This window comes from Myxocyprinus asiaticus, chromosome 17, assembly GCF_019703515.2.
Source record: "Myxocyprinus asiaticus isolate MX2 ecotype Aquarium Trade chromosome 17, UBuf_Myxa_2, whole genome shotgun sequence".
Classification (NCBI taxonomy): domain Eukaryota; kingdom Metazoa; phylum Chordata; class Actinopteri; order Cypriniformes; family Catostomidae; genus Myxocyprinus; species Myxocyprinus asiaticus.
The window spans coordinates 42,262,035-42,276,871 of record NC_059360.1 but is presented as its reverse complement, the minus strand read 5'-3'; the positions used below and the strand labels follow the sequence as shown (position 1 = coordinate 42,276,871).

At 36.6% G+C, this 14,837-nt stretch overlaps 1 protein-coding gene across 2 annotated transcripts in view; it reads left to right on the top strand.

Annotated features, from left to right (window-relative positions):
• Nucleotides 1-14,837, top strand: part of LOC127455619 (consortin-like) — a 29,216-nt gene extending 14,379 nt beyond the window's left edge. The window contains exons 9-12 of one of the 2 annotated variants that reach the window (XR_007899698.1): nt 3,780-4,315; nt 8,281-8,317; nt 13,836-13,977; nt 14,094-14,236. Coding sequence is in view for 1 of the 2 variants with exons in the window: in XM_051723669.1 (XP_051579629.1) it covers nt 3,780-4,315; nt 13,836-13,977; nt 14,094-14,302 (887 nt within the window). In the remaining variant the exon portion in view is untranslated. Of the gene's footprint in view, nt 1-3,779; nt 4,316-8,280; nt 8,318-13,835; nt 13,978-14,093 lie in introns of both variants that reach the window. The other variant, XM_051723669.1, reaches the window with a different exon arrangement.

The window sequence follows — 14,837 nt, the reverse complement described above, 5'->3', positions numbered from 1 at the left end:
AAAATCATTACCAATATATTTTTTACAATATTTGTTAGTATTTGTTAATGTTAGTTAATAAAAAATACTATTGTTTATTGTTAGTTTATGTTAGTTCATATTGCATTAACTAATGTTAGCTAAAAATGTATTATTATGTGTTGAAATTAACAATAACTAATGTTAACAAATTGAACCTTATTGTAAAGTGTTACCAATTAACTTTTCTATTAAGGGGCAATATTTGTAACCTGGAATTGATTTTCCAGGGGCATTTTTTTCCTTTATAAGGGTGAAAAATCTAATGAAGATCATGATATGTGTACTTGTATCCAATCAGATGTTTTTAACAAAACAAGAACTCATTGTAATAATTTGAATTTCGGGGGCATTTTTGTCCATTTCGGTGGCATTCATTAATTTCCCACACTGGTTGGTACTATTTGTCCCTGCCCACATGGCCTTGGTAACATCAGCAGAAAATAAAAGTTGTTTCAGAGGTACAGATTGAAATATTATGGAAACAAATACATTTTTCTTTAGGATAACATGTGCTAATGAATATAGTGTCAAATGTGCATGAAAAGATCAGGAACTTTTATTATGAAAGTTCATAGGGGTTGAAAGATGTAAACCCTGCAGCTTCCCTTCGAGAATCATTGTAACCTGCAGACAAGGCAACCCCCTCGTCCCCTTCCTCTAACACACATACACACAGTTAGAGTTCCCTGCCATCCCTCCAGACCATGCCTTATTAATGAATCTTCTCTTTCACACTGGATCGAGCACCTGATGTGGAGCTGGGCTATGTTACCTGAACACCGTATTACTCGCATTGAGTTCCATGACCCGGTTTCACTTTTACACACCAGACCTGGCAGCAACACACACACATTTTCTCACTCTTGCAGCACCCTCTGCCCAGCCACCTGTTCTGAAGTATGTTGACCACTCTGTCTGCTTAGCCTGAACTCCAGTAGCTGGTGCTAACACTGCGGCATTACCTTGTAAGACCCATGGTTTAGAGATGAACTGAGTTCCGTCTTGCTTGTTCATGTAGAGTTTCGGTCATAAAGTGTATCTTAATATCATGACCCCTGTAAAACGTCATTACTGTGTACTTGAAGTTGGATTAAACTGTGGCTTATGATTGTATGATGCGTTTCAATGCATCACCACATCTTGCAAAAAGAAAAACCCTTTTGTTCGGTAGGGATGCACCGATATAGAAATTCTTGGCAATACTGATTACAACTATTTACCTTTAATGGTGATAACTGATTTGATGAACAGCATTATAAATCTATACTTTTTTCTGTTTTACAACTAAAAACTACACACTTAAACCCTAATCTAGATTTTTACATGCTAAAAGTCAATTCAAACTATGAAAATATGCCATGAAAGATCGATAGCTGTTTATTTTATATGAAGCTTGGTATGAAAAAAACGTATATATTTTAAAATAGACCAAATAAGCCCTTGTATTACATAGCTTTCTGGAATACTTGATCCTTATTGATCAGTCGCAGTCAAAAATATTTTAAAATATAAAATTGCCGTTGTCACAGGCAACCGATTTTCTGCACAACTGTGTGTTTTCTCCAATAACAATGCATTGACTAATTACAATATGGTCCCTTATATATGAGGTTGGGACCATGACAAATGTTCATATAGATCTAATAGTTTTTTTTACTCTTCTCTTCTCTGCTCTAAATATGGCCCAAAACCTCAAACATTAAAGGAATAGTTCAACCAAAAATGAAGATTCTCTCATCATTTACCCACCTTCATGCCATCCCAGATGTGTATGACTTTCTTTCTTCTGCTGAACACAAACAAAGATTTTTAGAAGAATATCTAAACTCTGTTGGTCCATTCAATGCAAGTCAACAGGGTCTAAAACTTTGAAGCTCAAAAAAGCACATAAAGGCAGCATAAAAGTAATCCATACGACTCCAGTGGTTTATTCCATGTCTTCTGAAGTGATATGACAAATGTGGGTGAGAAAAAGATCAATATTCAAGTCTTTTTTTTACTTTAAATTCTCCTCACTGCCCAGTAGGTGGAGATATGCACGAAGCATGTGAATCGCCAAAATCTGTTTGGAAAGAAGAGCACTTAGGAGGACATAAATATTGATCTGCTTCTCAACCACACCTATCATACGGCTTCTGAAGACATGCATTTAACCACTGGAGTCGTATGGATTACTTTTATGCTGCATTTATGTGCTTTTTGAGCTTCAAAGTTTTGAATCCTGTTGACTTTAATTGTATGGACCTACAGAGCTGAGATATTCTTCTAAAAATCTTTGTTTGTGTTCAGCAGAAGAAAGAAAGTACATCTGGGATGGCACGAGTAAATGATGAGAGAATTAGAATTTTTGGGTGAATTGTTCCTTTAAGTTTTAAGGGGAAAAGGGATATTACATGTAACCTTTGGTGTGATGACATTAAGTTCATCTGTTTCACAAACAACTGCTTAATAAAGGGAATTGGACCTTCTGAAAAACGGTTCATGATTGATGTTTTGTCAAATTTGTCATGAACTGAAGGAAGACAACATAGTTTTTGAGAAAATAAAGGCCAGACTAAATCAGGCAGAGAACTGCTTGTGGTCTGTGTATTGTTTAAGTTTCATAGTACCAGCACTATTGACCGTGTGACATCACCCAGATCCTGTCTCTGAGCACCAAGGCTCCCAGCATGCAATAATGACAACTGAGGGAGCACACTACAGAGTCAACAGTGGAGGAGTCCTACATAATTGATTAGCAGGGCTTCAGGCAGCAGGGTTGTGATATATTAATAGTGATTAATTACCTGGCATTGATCTGTTCTGTTGTATACAAGAGCTTGATTGTTAAATGGTCACTAGGTTGTTGAATTGAAACAAAGTCAGAAAAAGTGAAGGCAGATGGGGGTGAAAGACGCCAGGTATGTTCAGAATAGTATACTACCTTAGTATTTATACTATTTTTGCAGTATGTATACTACGCACACTATGCACATTTTTTGTATGCATGGAAAACCCAAATGTCATATTATATTTGAACACTGTGTGGGGTTCTGTATTCCACAATCTTCAATTTCTTCACTCATTCAGACTTTTCAGAGTCAGACTGTCGAATTTCACATCAAAAGTCAACAGGAAATTAAAAAGAAATTGACCGTTTACATTCCTAGTCTTATACATCGTATACAACAATGCATCAGTTAACTATATATATATATATATATATATATATATATATATATATATATATATATTTTTTTTTTTTTTTTTTTTTTTTTTTTTTTTTAAATGTTTGTCTTTGTAATTTTTTAGTAAAATGTGATAACTTGCGCAGCTTCTAAAACAACTTTCCTTATCTGCTGACATCACCAAGCCCTCTTATTTTTCAACCCCTCTTCTCCAACCACCTGTCATAGAGAGAAAACTTTTCACGATCAAATCAGTTCCTAATGAACAAAATATGTTATATTACAGAAGTAAAACGGGTTGCAAAAGTTAAAAGTAATTTTAAATGCAAAATGTGGTCAATAATACAAAATAACTGAAAGCTTCTTGCGGAATTAAACATGCAACATAGCGAGGTCATTCTAAGAATGCATACTACTGTTTGAAATGTTAAAACTGAAATGGTTTAATTTGCTATTTGACAAATAGCAGGTAGTATACATTATATACTATAGAGTATTCCATTCCAAACATAGCATTCAACAAAAATGTATATATAATCGTTTTATAAGAACAGCCCCATCTTTCTCTCTCTCTCTCTCCATTTAAAACAGGGAAGGTTATGGAGGAACACAGTACAAATGAAACACTCATCCAGCCAGATGATCGTAGCAGCACCGCCCCACCACCCCAGCAGAGCGAACAGCAGCATGACCCCTCCCCCCACTCAGCCACACCTACTTCCTCCTCCTCAGCAGTGACGGACAGCTCTTTTTCTCCAGCCTGTGAGGATGCAAGAGAAGGAGAGGAGAGAGTGAGTTTGGTGGCTTCCCACCAGGATGCATCATTGGAGCCTGAGCGTCTACCATCTGAGCCTCAGATGGACACTGTCGGCTCTGGACTGGTGATGGAGGGGATGGGGGACACTGTGGATACAGGGCAGGATGTGGTGGAGACACACACTAAGGAGGAAGGTGGAGGGGAGGAGGAAGAGGAGGTAGTTGAGGAGGTTCTGAAGCTGGATCATCAGGACGTTCATGAGAATAATCCTGAGTTGGATCTGGAAGAGAATGGACACGGGGTTGAGACATTGGACATCACGACTGTGTCCTCGCTGGATGACATGGCCAAGCGCATACAGGTGGAGGAGGTGAGTTACGGATGTCAGTTTAACATGTCAGTTCGATTAAGTTCATATTACAAAGGGGCTTATTTAGAATGTTGTGTTTGGCATGGCTTTTTGATTAGGCTTGATTGCAAATCAGATCGAGATTTAAAATCCCTTCTAAATAGGCTCTTGAATACTTTTCTGAGCTTTTCCCGACTCTTAGCACTTAATATTCTTCATATATTATTAATATCATGCGATTATGGCAGAGAAGTCTATATTTTCTTTGCCACTAGTGTCTCCAAACAGAGTTGCAAAAAAAAATATTTTCAAACTGGTTACCCTGTCATCTGTTTTTTGGACAAACAGATAGTTCAGCCCCCAAAATCACATAATTGAAAATCACGTAAATCACGTAATTTTGTAAAAACAACAACATTTTTATATATCGAATATTGACAATATTATCACAAAGATTTTGCTGGCTATATAAAATTGAGCAGTATTGTGAAAATTTGCAATGATTTTAATGCGCTTTTTTATTTGGTCACTACGTTTCCTAAAGAGTCCGTCATTAGACAAATTTCACGATCGTTGTAGGGATGGACAATTAATCAAAATAACATTGAAATCAACATATGGTCATATGTGATTATACTACAAAATGCTGCTATTAAATTAAATTAATACATTGTCTGAGTGCGCTTCAGAGTGTACAGGTGATGCATTGTTCTGTGTGCAAATGCAGAGGTCATGATACGCTGTTTTCAGCACACAGAGCGGTTGTTAAAGCAACGTTTCAGACATTAGTGCAATTTCAGACATTTGTCACTGATAATGTCATTTCTTATACAAATCCAAAAAGTTGACCCAGTATAACAGAAAGGACCCTAACCTAACCCTAACCCAAACCAGATTTGTAATGAGGAACAATGTAAATGGTTTAATAAACACAGCACTTTCCTTTATTTTTTCCAAACTAAAGGCTCTAGATTCGCCATAATAAAGGCTCCAGGTGAAAGTGAAGTAAATACGACAGAAATGTATTACTACTGTATAAAACAAATCCAGTCTTCAAAATAATAAAAGTAATTCAGTCAAATATTATAATAATAAACTGGGTCCCACAATGTTAATATTATTAATAATGTAATATTAATAATAGAATAGAATGATATTCAAAAGTGAGTGTAGTTCATTTCGCACATACTGATCATTCACACACAAAATATTGTAGTAAAAATATATGTAGGTAAACGATGTGGTTTATTAAACCTATACTGTATTGCTTCATTGGTGCAAATAAATGATTATTATTATAAACAATTTTGAAATATCATTCTTCCTTTTTCAAGGAAGAAAACTGCAGAAATGATGCCTTTATCGTTTTTACTAGATTTTTATTTCATTCATTAAACATTTTGAATTGACTGCTTTGGTTGAAATGATGGTTCCATAAAATCACTTTTATGACATTTCAGAGCAAATACATAATTATTGAGATATATATGTCATCAATAGGCTGAGAGATATCGAGATATAATTTTTGTACCCATATCGCCCAGCCCTATTCTCTGTTTATAAATCTGAGATAGGAGGAAGTATTTTAACATTGGAAAAAATACACATTTCACTTTTAAAGTATTTTTTTTTTTTTTTTCAACATCATTTCTGAATCCATAACAAAGAAGATTTAGAAGTTCCTATTGTCTGTCTGGACGCTCTGATGGCAAATTATATCATATTGATTTCACCTTGTATAGGAAACCCCCATCATCTTTACAGCTGCACTGCAGTCCCTAACATAAAGGAGCATTCCAGACCAGTGCTCTATTGACAGCATCCATGACATGCAGAATACTGCAGATAATAATTTCAACTCATCCCTCATTCTGTTAAAACAAGTAAAAATCGCATTTATAGTGATGCACTTAAACGTAAAATGCACTGTATAAACCCAGTTACAATCTCAGGCAATGTGCAGGATCCCAGAAAGAGACTTTACATATAGAAAGCAAAACTCACGAGAATTACATCGGTAATGCATAACTGAAATTTTTGCATCCCAAGTAGTTTACAATTCAAACAAACACACATTTTTGAACAGAACAATTAATATAAGTGCAACAAACATACAAGCTTCACATTTCTGCTTTTAAACTCTCTGGTGCTCTCAAGTGCATTACTGTAAATATGATCTTGGTTTGTTTTTACATACTGAGTGATTAGTCAAAAATTATTACTGAGCCTGTTTACATGCACACCGATACGCTGATTACTCTCTAAAATCAGCTTATTTAAATAATCTGACAAGGCAAGAAATCCGTGTTTACATGACATTTGAAATTGCATTGTTCTCTACTTTTGATGTCAAACTGTGAAGAGGCGTGCGCTCAACACATGCGCACATTGGATGAGCCGGTAAGAACACCATAATGGGCAAAAATCTACCCGTGTCGATTGGGTTATTTGTAAGCCTTTTATGGCCTTTACGCCGATAAAGGAACACGGTTTATTGCGCTTACATGACCGCATGCGTTGTCGCCATATTAAGCATAATCGGTGTAAGAATGTGCATTGTAAACGTGCTCCTTGTTAATCAACTGATGCTGTTGATAGATCTTAACTTGTACTGTACCCAGATCTATCCTTAAACTCATCAGTAGGGACTTGTCTGTGGCACCCTCGTCTAGAAGGTCAATGCACAATCATTATAGATTGCTGGTTGATGTTCTTAGCTTTTTAAAGCTCAGCATGTGGTGTTTAATCTCAGCTATCCGGCTTGGTAATTACCACTTTCACTTTCTTGTAAGTTGCTTTGGTAAGTAGGCATCTGATAAGAACATAAATAATGGATGTCGGAATTTAAGCTGTGATTCAGAAAGCCGGTTGACCTGAGGAGTGACCTTTCCTCTGAATGTCAGAGCTGAATGATTGTAACAGACAGACTTCTGTGATGTCATAATGAAACTTCCACCCTCAATGAGACAAGCGACATTGAAATCTGGACCACTGATCTGTACTAGCACAATACAGGCTTTCATGGAGCTCATAACCTGTGTCCTAAACACTATTGTGCTCTGTTCCCAAACATGTGATGCGCATGTGATGCGGGGGGGACTTGATTTGAGAAATTGTACAGTCTAATCTCTAGTGTTCATTCATTGTCAATGTATTTTATAAGGGCATTGTTTTTTTAAAGGAATGAATGGTTTTTGGACTCTGTTGCAAACTGCTCTCAAATAGAGAAAAAACAGTGAGGTTGTGTGGTACAAAGATGAATCTTTGTAGTGTTTTGACAATGTTTGTGCTTCATGAAAATAATTTCTGAGAATGAACCCAGTCCCCTTGTCTGAAGCTTCCTATATTTTAAGCAACATAATAAAATGTCTTTTTCAGCCATTTTTTATAAAAAAAAGTCTTGACTCCACTTTTATGAGTCAACTATCATGCAACATGTTAATCAAGGTGTTTATTAGTGTCAGTTGGATTTTGACCTCGGGTTTTGATCGTCAGGTTTTAGTGTAGTTAAAATGGTTTTAACTACCATTTTTAACTAAAATGGACTTTTACATGTTTATCAGATGTGTCCCTTGTTTAGGGGCCAAGCACTGTAAGTGCATAGGCACCTATTGTATTCGTTGGTATTCTTATTCTTATTATTATTATTATTATTATTATTATTATTCGGCTTCTTCTTCCGTGATTGAAGTCTATGGCAACCCATAGAACTGTAGGAAAGTTATGAAATTTGGCACACTAATAGAGGACACTCTCAACTATAACTGACCCAAAGTTTGGGTCTCTAACTCAAAGACTCTAGCGCCTCTGTACCGTCGAGGGCCACACTCTTAATTTTTATGAAGACATAGAGAGTCATATGGATTACTTTTTTGCTGTCTTTGTGTGCTTTTTGGAGCTTCAAAGTTCTGGCCACTATTCACTTGCATTGTTTGGACCAACAGAGCTGAGATTTTTTTCTAAAAAGCTTCATTTGTGTTATGCAGAAGAAAGAAAGTCATGGACATCTGGGATGGCATGAGGGTGAGTAAATAATGAGAGTGTTTTTATTTTGGGGTCCACTATCCCTTTTAGTAATTATTTTAAACATCAGAGGTGTAACAGATAGCTTTTCTGATATAGATCAGTTCTGTTATCACTGTGATTGTCAACTAACAAACACCATGAGTGTTCAACATCACATACACCAGAGATGTTTCATAATTCCATTATGAATTATGAAAATTCCATAATTTTGGAATTATTTCCAAAATTAGCATCAAAAGTCCTTCAGTGACAAGTCATAAAGATTTGTTTGGGAAAGGTCCACAGATTACCAAGAAGACTATGGGTTATGATGAGAGCCCATGAAAAAAATCAAAAAGCTGAATTTGTTTCTGTTCTGACCATGAAAACAAAAATCTAAGGTTGTGTATTATAACATGATGTCTTTAAATAAGACACATTTTTAATAATTCATCCATAAATAGACAGTGTCCAGGACACAGTTGGCACTACCAGAATGGGAAATGCCACCTTCTCTTCAGCAGTGTTGGAATCTGGTAAGAAATTCGAGCATATCATATTATGAAATCACTTTCATTGAGGAAACACCATGCAACAAAAAAACAAACATGCATTCAGTATTTCATCTCCATTTCCATCTTAATAGAACAGTTTGGAAGTTCCAAGTTTGCCCTACAGCTAATGTTGGTTTTTGTTAAGGGATTATGGATAATGGATTTTCAGTTAATGGCTCTGACAACTGGAAAAGCAGATCAAACTTGTTAGAAACAAATTGTTCTGTCGATGGGCCAGGCTCTTGGGGTCTCATCAAGTGACCGATGAGCTTCTTTTACTGAAGAACTGACAAGTCGTCATGCTAATCTTAGTTAGCACAACAATAAGGAGTCAATAAAGACATATTATACTTACGAAGTTATGTGGACAACCAATATGGGTTTTTTTTTTCAGTGGCTGATGGCAGTTTCTAGAGAGCAGGGTGGCTGACGGCCGATATAATGCTAATGTACATATACAGTATATGGCAAGACAATGATATCAAATGAGATGTATAAAAAATTGCTAAAATTAATGAACATTTCTTTTACATAAAACTTGTGAACGTGAGTAAATATTTGGTTCACTCAAAAATATTTGAAAACAAACGTGCACCCTGAAGACTGCTGTTATCGTAAAGAATTATTATGCCGATAATCTCAAACTGCTAAAAATGGTTTGATAATTGGGGGCTCATCCACATCTTGCCATTTAATTTAAACTCATCGGATCTGATCGCTCTCCGTTTCATTCCATCTGTAATTCCAAGTATCATGATGCAGCACTTGGGGTGAAAACATTTCACTGCCGTTATATTTGGGCGCTTGTAATGGCCCTCTTCACAATTGGCTCACAACACTGTGGTTAGTTTTGACATCTAATTGCACAAGTGTTTTTTTATTTACTGTTAGTGGTGTTGCGTGATTACTTCTCCCTCTCTCTTTCTATTTTTCCCCTTTGTTAATATGTTGTTCTGCTTAGTCTAGTAAAGCTTAGAGTAGTAAAGTGGACTATCTTGCTTAAAGTGGAACACGTAGGTATTTACGATCCCCATATGAAATTAAGGAGGATACATTTACATTTACAAAACCAGGTCTGTTCTTCTTGTAAACTCATTGAATTGGGTCATTATTTGGAAGGTTGTTTTTCAAGGCTTTGTTGACAGCGTGCTAGGAATATATATCATTGGCTTAGTCTTAGGTTTTGAATTAAACTGGGCTGTTATGGGGAAAAATAGAGTACTATGATAAAAATATACTGAAATTGCAGTGTTTGAAGCATTTGTTTTGTATCAGACTGACCTTGCCAAACATGGGAGCTCTCTGCATGAAGTAAGTTCACACTAAAATAATGTTGTTGTTTTGTTTTTTGTTAATCTGTGGATTGTAGTTGACCTAAAATGAATCCTACTTCAGTAAGAGCACAGCACAAACTAAAATTTGTTCTTCCCACAATTAAAATGCAGATACCTACTGTATCTACCAGTAACTTTTCTTTCTCTCCATTGTTTAATGCATTTGATTTCGTACGAAGAGTAATTTTAGTGATCAAAAGTTTGTTGCAGTGTAAAGGGACATTCCATAACCTCACACAATCAGTCGTGATGATGTTAGTGTATGTACTGTATCTGTGACTCTTAAGATCATAAGAAGACAAGAACAAAAATTAAGAATCATATATGTTGTTTTTAAAAAGTTTGGAAAAAATGCCTCATCAATTACAATTTAAGTTGTCTGTCTCTCAAAGAAACTTCTGAAAACATAATTTCATAAAAACTGTTGTAATTTTCCCAGTTGCATTTCATCTTGCACATGTAATATTGACTAGGATGTTGAAAGAGTACAGTACCTTTTAAGCTTTTAATATTAAGAAGTGATAGTAATAAATGGCTTTTTTTGTATTTTGGCCATCTATCCTGCCTTAATCTAATGAGGCTGCACACATGCCATTAATATTCAGATTTATTCATGAGATTCAGTATTGATTGGCTCAGAGGGTGGCTGTTGACTCAGTAGAATGTCCACTCATTCTCAATTCTCATTGTTCTTTAGTAATCTGACCTCTTAGTGACCTTTTCCATTCCTCTGCGGCCTGTGATGTAACTTGACTGACTCCTCTTTCCTGACTGTCTCCAATACTTTCATTTACATTTGCATTATTTATGAGGTGGGGTAAACCCAATTCAAATAAAGTGTTTGGCAAATGGATTCCAGCTCTTTGTTGTATAATGTAAGCTATATATAATTAAACATACTTATTCAAGATAATAAAGATGTATTAAATTTGGTCTTGCATATGTATGTATTCGTTCATTTTAATGTCAAACATTTACATTCATGTTTTTTCTATTCATTTATTGGAGCATTTTTAGTCAAAGTGACAGAAATCAGGAAAAAATGCAAACATAAGTGATTAATTATACTGCCTGGCCCCAAAAAAGTTGCCGTTTGGATTTAAATAAGCAGATACTTAAGAGGCTATGATCGGATCATTATTGCAGTGATTAATATGTTTCAGCTGGGAACAATTCTTTTAACCCTAACTGATGCAGTGTGTAGCTTCTTATTTCTTAAACAACCATGTCGGAAGATGTATCCCATGGTCGTGGAAAAGATGTTACTGTGTTTCAGAAGGGGAAAACTATTGACATGCATCAAGCAAAGAAAACTAAGGAGATTGCTGAAATCGCTAGAATTGGATTAAGAACTGTCCAACGCATTATTAAAAACTGGAAGGATAGCGGAGAACCGTCAGCTTTGCGGAAGAAATGTGGTTGGAAAATCGGAGATCACTAAAACGCTTGGTGAAGTCACATCGTAAAATATCAACCGTAGAACTCACAGCTATGTTTAATAGTGAAAGTAAGAGCATTTCCACATGCACAATGCAACAAGTATTTACAGGATTGGGACTAAACAGCTGTGTGACCACAAGAAAGCCACTTGTTAGTGAGGCTAATCAGAAAAAACAACTTCAATTTGCTAGGGAGCATAAAGATTGGACTGAGCAATGGAAAAAGTCATGTAGTCTGATGAGTCTAAATTTACCCTATATCAAAGTGATGGGCGTGTCAGGGTAAGAAGGGAAGCACATGAAGCGATGCACCCATCATGCATAGTGCCCACTGCACAAGACTCTGGAGGCAGTGTTACGATCTGGGGTTGCTTCAATTGGTCAGGTCTAGGCTCAACAACGTTATGCGGCAATAAAATGAAGTCAGCTGACCATCTGAATGTACTGAATGACCAGGTTATCTCATTAATGGATTTTTTCTTCCCTGACGGCACGGGCATAATCCAGGACGACAATGCCAAGGTTCATCGGGCTCTATTTGTGAAAGAGTGGTTCATGGAGCATGAGGAATCATTTTCACACATGAATTGGCCACCACAGAGTCCTGACCTTAACCCCATTGAAAGTCTTTGCGATGTGCTGGAGAAGACTTTACAGAGTGGTTCGACTCTCCCGTCATCAATACGAGATTTCGGCCAAAAATTAATGCACCTCTGAATGTAAATAAATGTTGTGATGTTGCATAAGGTTGTCGAAACAATGCCATGACAAATGCGTGCCGTAATCAAAGCTAAAGGCGATCCAATGAAATATTGGAGTAGGCAGCTTTTTTTTGGCCATGCAGTGTATATGGAGCATGTTATATAAAAGGGATAATCCACCCAAAATGAATTCCTCTTTCTTCCATGGACCTCAAAAAGTTACTTTTCAGACTTTTTGAGTTGTTCTTTCCTGTACAATTAAAGTAGACAGTAAATTAAACTGTCAAGCTCCAAAAGCTTTGAATATTTTCGGTGAAAATATGCACTGCAATTTTCCAAATATCTTTTAACTTATAAATAAATATTGAAACAACAAATGTTTAGATTATGTCAAATAATTTCTCACCTTGGCTAATTTCTATGGCTCTTTATTTTACATTGCACAAAAGCGTTTTGCTGCCAAAGTGAAGTCAAATGTGTCCGGTGTCCCTCTATAACTTGTGATCCACATATGCCTGGTGTCCTTCTGTCTAGAAGATGACAACACAAGGCTGTTTCGATGGATTCTTAAGTGAGAAGCTTCTCACTGCAGGCACGCGAAAAGGGAACGCAGGCAGCTTTTGCCAGTGTGCGGGACAAAACGAGCAGTAGTTGCGAATTAGGACTTTGCAAGCTCTCAGGAAAGTTTAAACCTCTGTGGCAGCGAAGCGGTGTTATCATTAGCATGGTGTCACACTGTACATTTGTGCCATTAAAGAAGGGGGTTGCTGACGCAGCGTGTTAATATTTTCAGTGGACATTGTGTCGGACAATGTTTGAATTTTTCGGACATTTAAACATTTTATTGGTCAAAAACTGGTAACTATGGCTAACGGAAACCCTGGTATGTCCTACAAAAAAAAACAACAACTGAAATTCAGATATCATCCATACAAACCGGGTTTCATGTAAAACATTTTCTAACGTTTTCCAACGTTTACATTTTGGGTGGAGGAAAACATTGTTCCAGTGCTAATGAGATGTTTTGCCCCCATTGTTCATGTTTCTTTTTTTAATTAGACAATAATTCCATGACGGACATTTTTTTTTAAATGAATGAATGAATAAAAAAAGCAGCTATAATGAACAAAGGTTTATCGTTCATTTGAATTGATTGTGTCATTATTAGCCTATATCGCATTATTATGCATAGTCCACCGTGCAAAATAAACAGAATTGAGATGACCATATTTGTCTGGCAAACTTTGTCATTCCCAGTCACGTTGGCCGGCACCAAAATTTCTTACCAGAAACTCTGGGACATATGCTCAGGAAGGCACTGAGACACCTAAAAAACATCTTTCACCTAGTAAATTTTTTTTTACATTCTGGTTCATGGCTTCTGTACTTTATCAAATCAACTCAAGGAAAATGTGATCCTGTGAAAGCAGTTTTCTTTGTTGTGGCAAGCACAGATACGACAAAAGATCATTGTTTTTGCTCAATATTGCCTACCCTCTTCCCATCAGATCACTCCAGCTGCAGGCCTCGTGTCTATCTTAAAGAGAAGGGCATCTCTGGATGGAGCCAACGTTTCCACCCCTGCTGTCTCTAAGCCCATCTCAAAACGAAAGGTCCGTTTCCAAGAGCCTGAAGAAGGACTGGACCTTGGTAAGAAGCAGGGCCAGAACCCAATATTGATGTCATCAGCTTAAGTAATTATTGCAGAGTTCACACTGACCATATTCTGATTCTGTAATCATGATGTATTCTTACCCGATATGCAGATGAGGTGGGCGGAGACTCTTGGCTGCTCCTCCTCTTGTTGTGCTTGGCTACTGTGGTGATCAGTTTGGGTGGGACTGCACTCTACTGCACTTTTGGAGATGCCCAATCCAGCGTGTGCACAGACTTCTCCCATAACATGGACTTTTACATCAGCCAGGTGCAGCGGGTCATGGAAGAACTCAAACACTGGCTGTCCCCGAGCTCATAGCAGGGCAACGAAGGGCAGTTTGAGATGGACCGGCTCTTGCCAGTTGCCTCCATGATCTCTGAATTAACGTGGATGTGTATTGGCTGACAACAAAAATGGTACAATATATTTGATGCTGAGACTTAAAAAAGGGGATATCTATCCCTGTGAAGACTTGGGAAACCACTTGGCCAGTTTTTCACTCAAGTAGCCCACTGTTTACTGCCATCAACTGAACCTCATAAAAAGAGACTTCGTTTTTAAAGTCTTAAATCAAAAATATTTATATAGGGTTGATAGAATTGTGTCTTTTTTATTCATACAAATAGGGATTGGCTGTGTTCGGAATGGAGTACTATTCTACTTTTTAAGAAATACTGCACAGTATACACTTTATACTATTTTTTTTTTTTTAAATAATAAGTGAAATGTTATTCCATGTTAAATATTTCAAAGATTAATATGCTACATTGTTGTCACGTCTCCTTAAGTGAGTGGCATATATCCAGTTATCACCTCAAAAATGTAATTTAATGTTTAATTATATATATATATA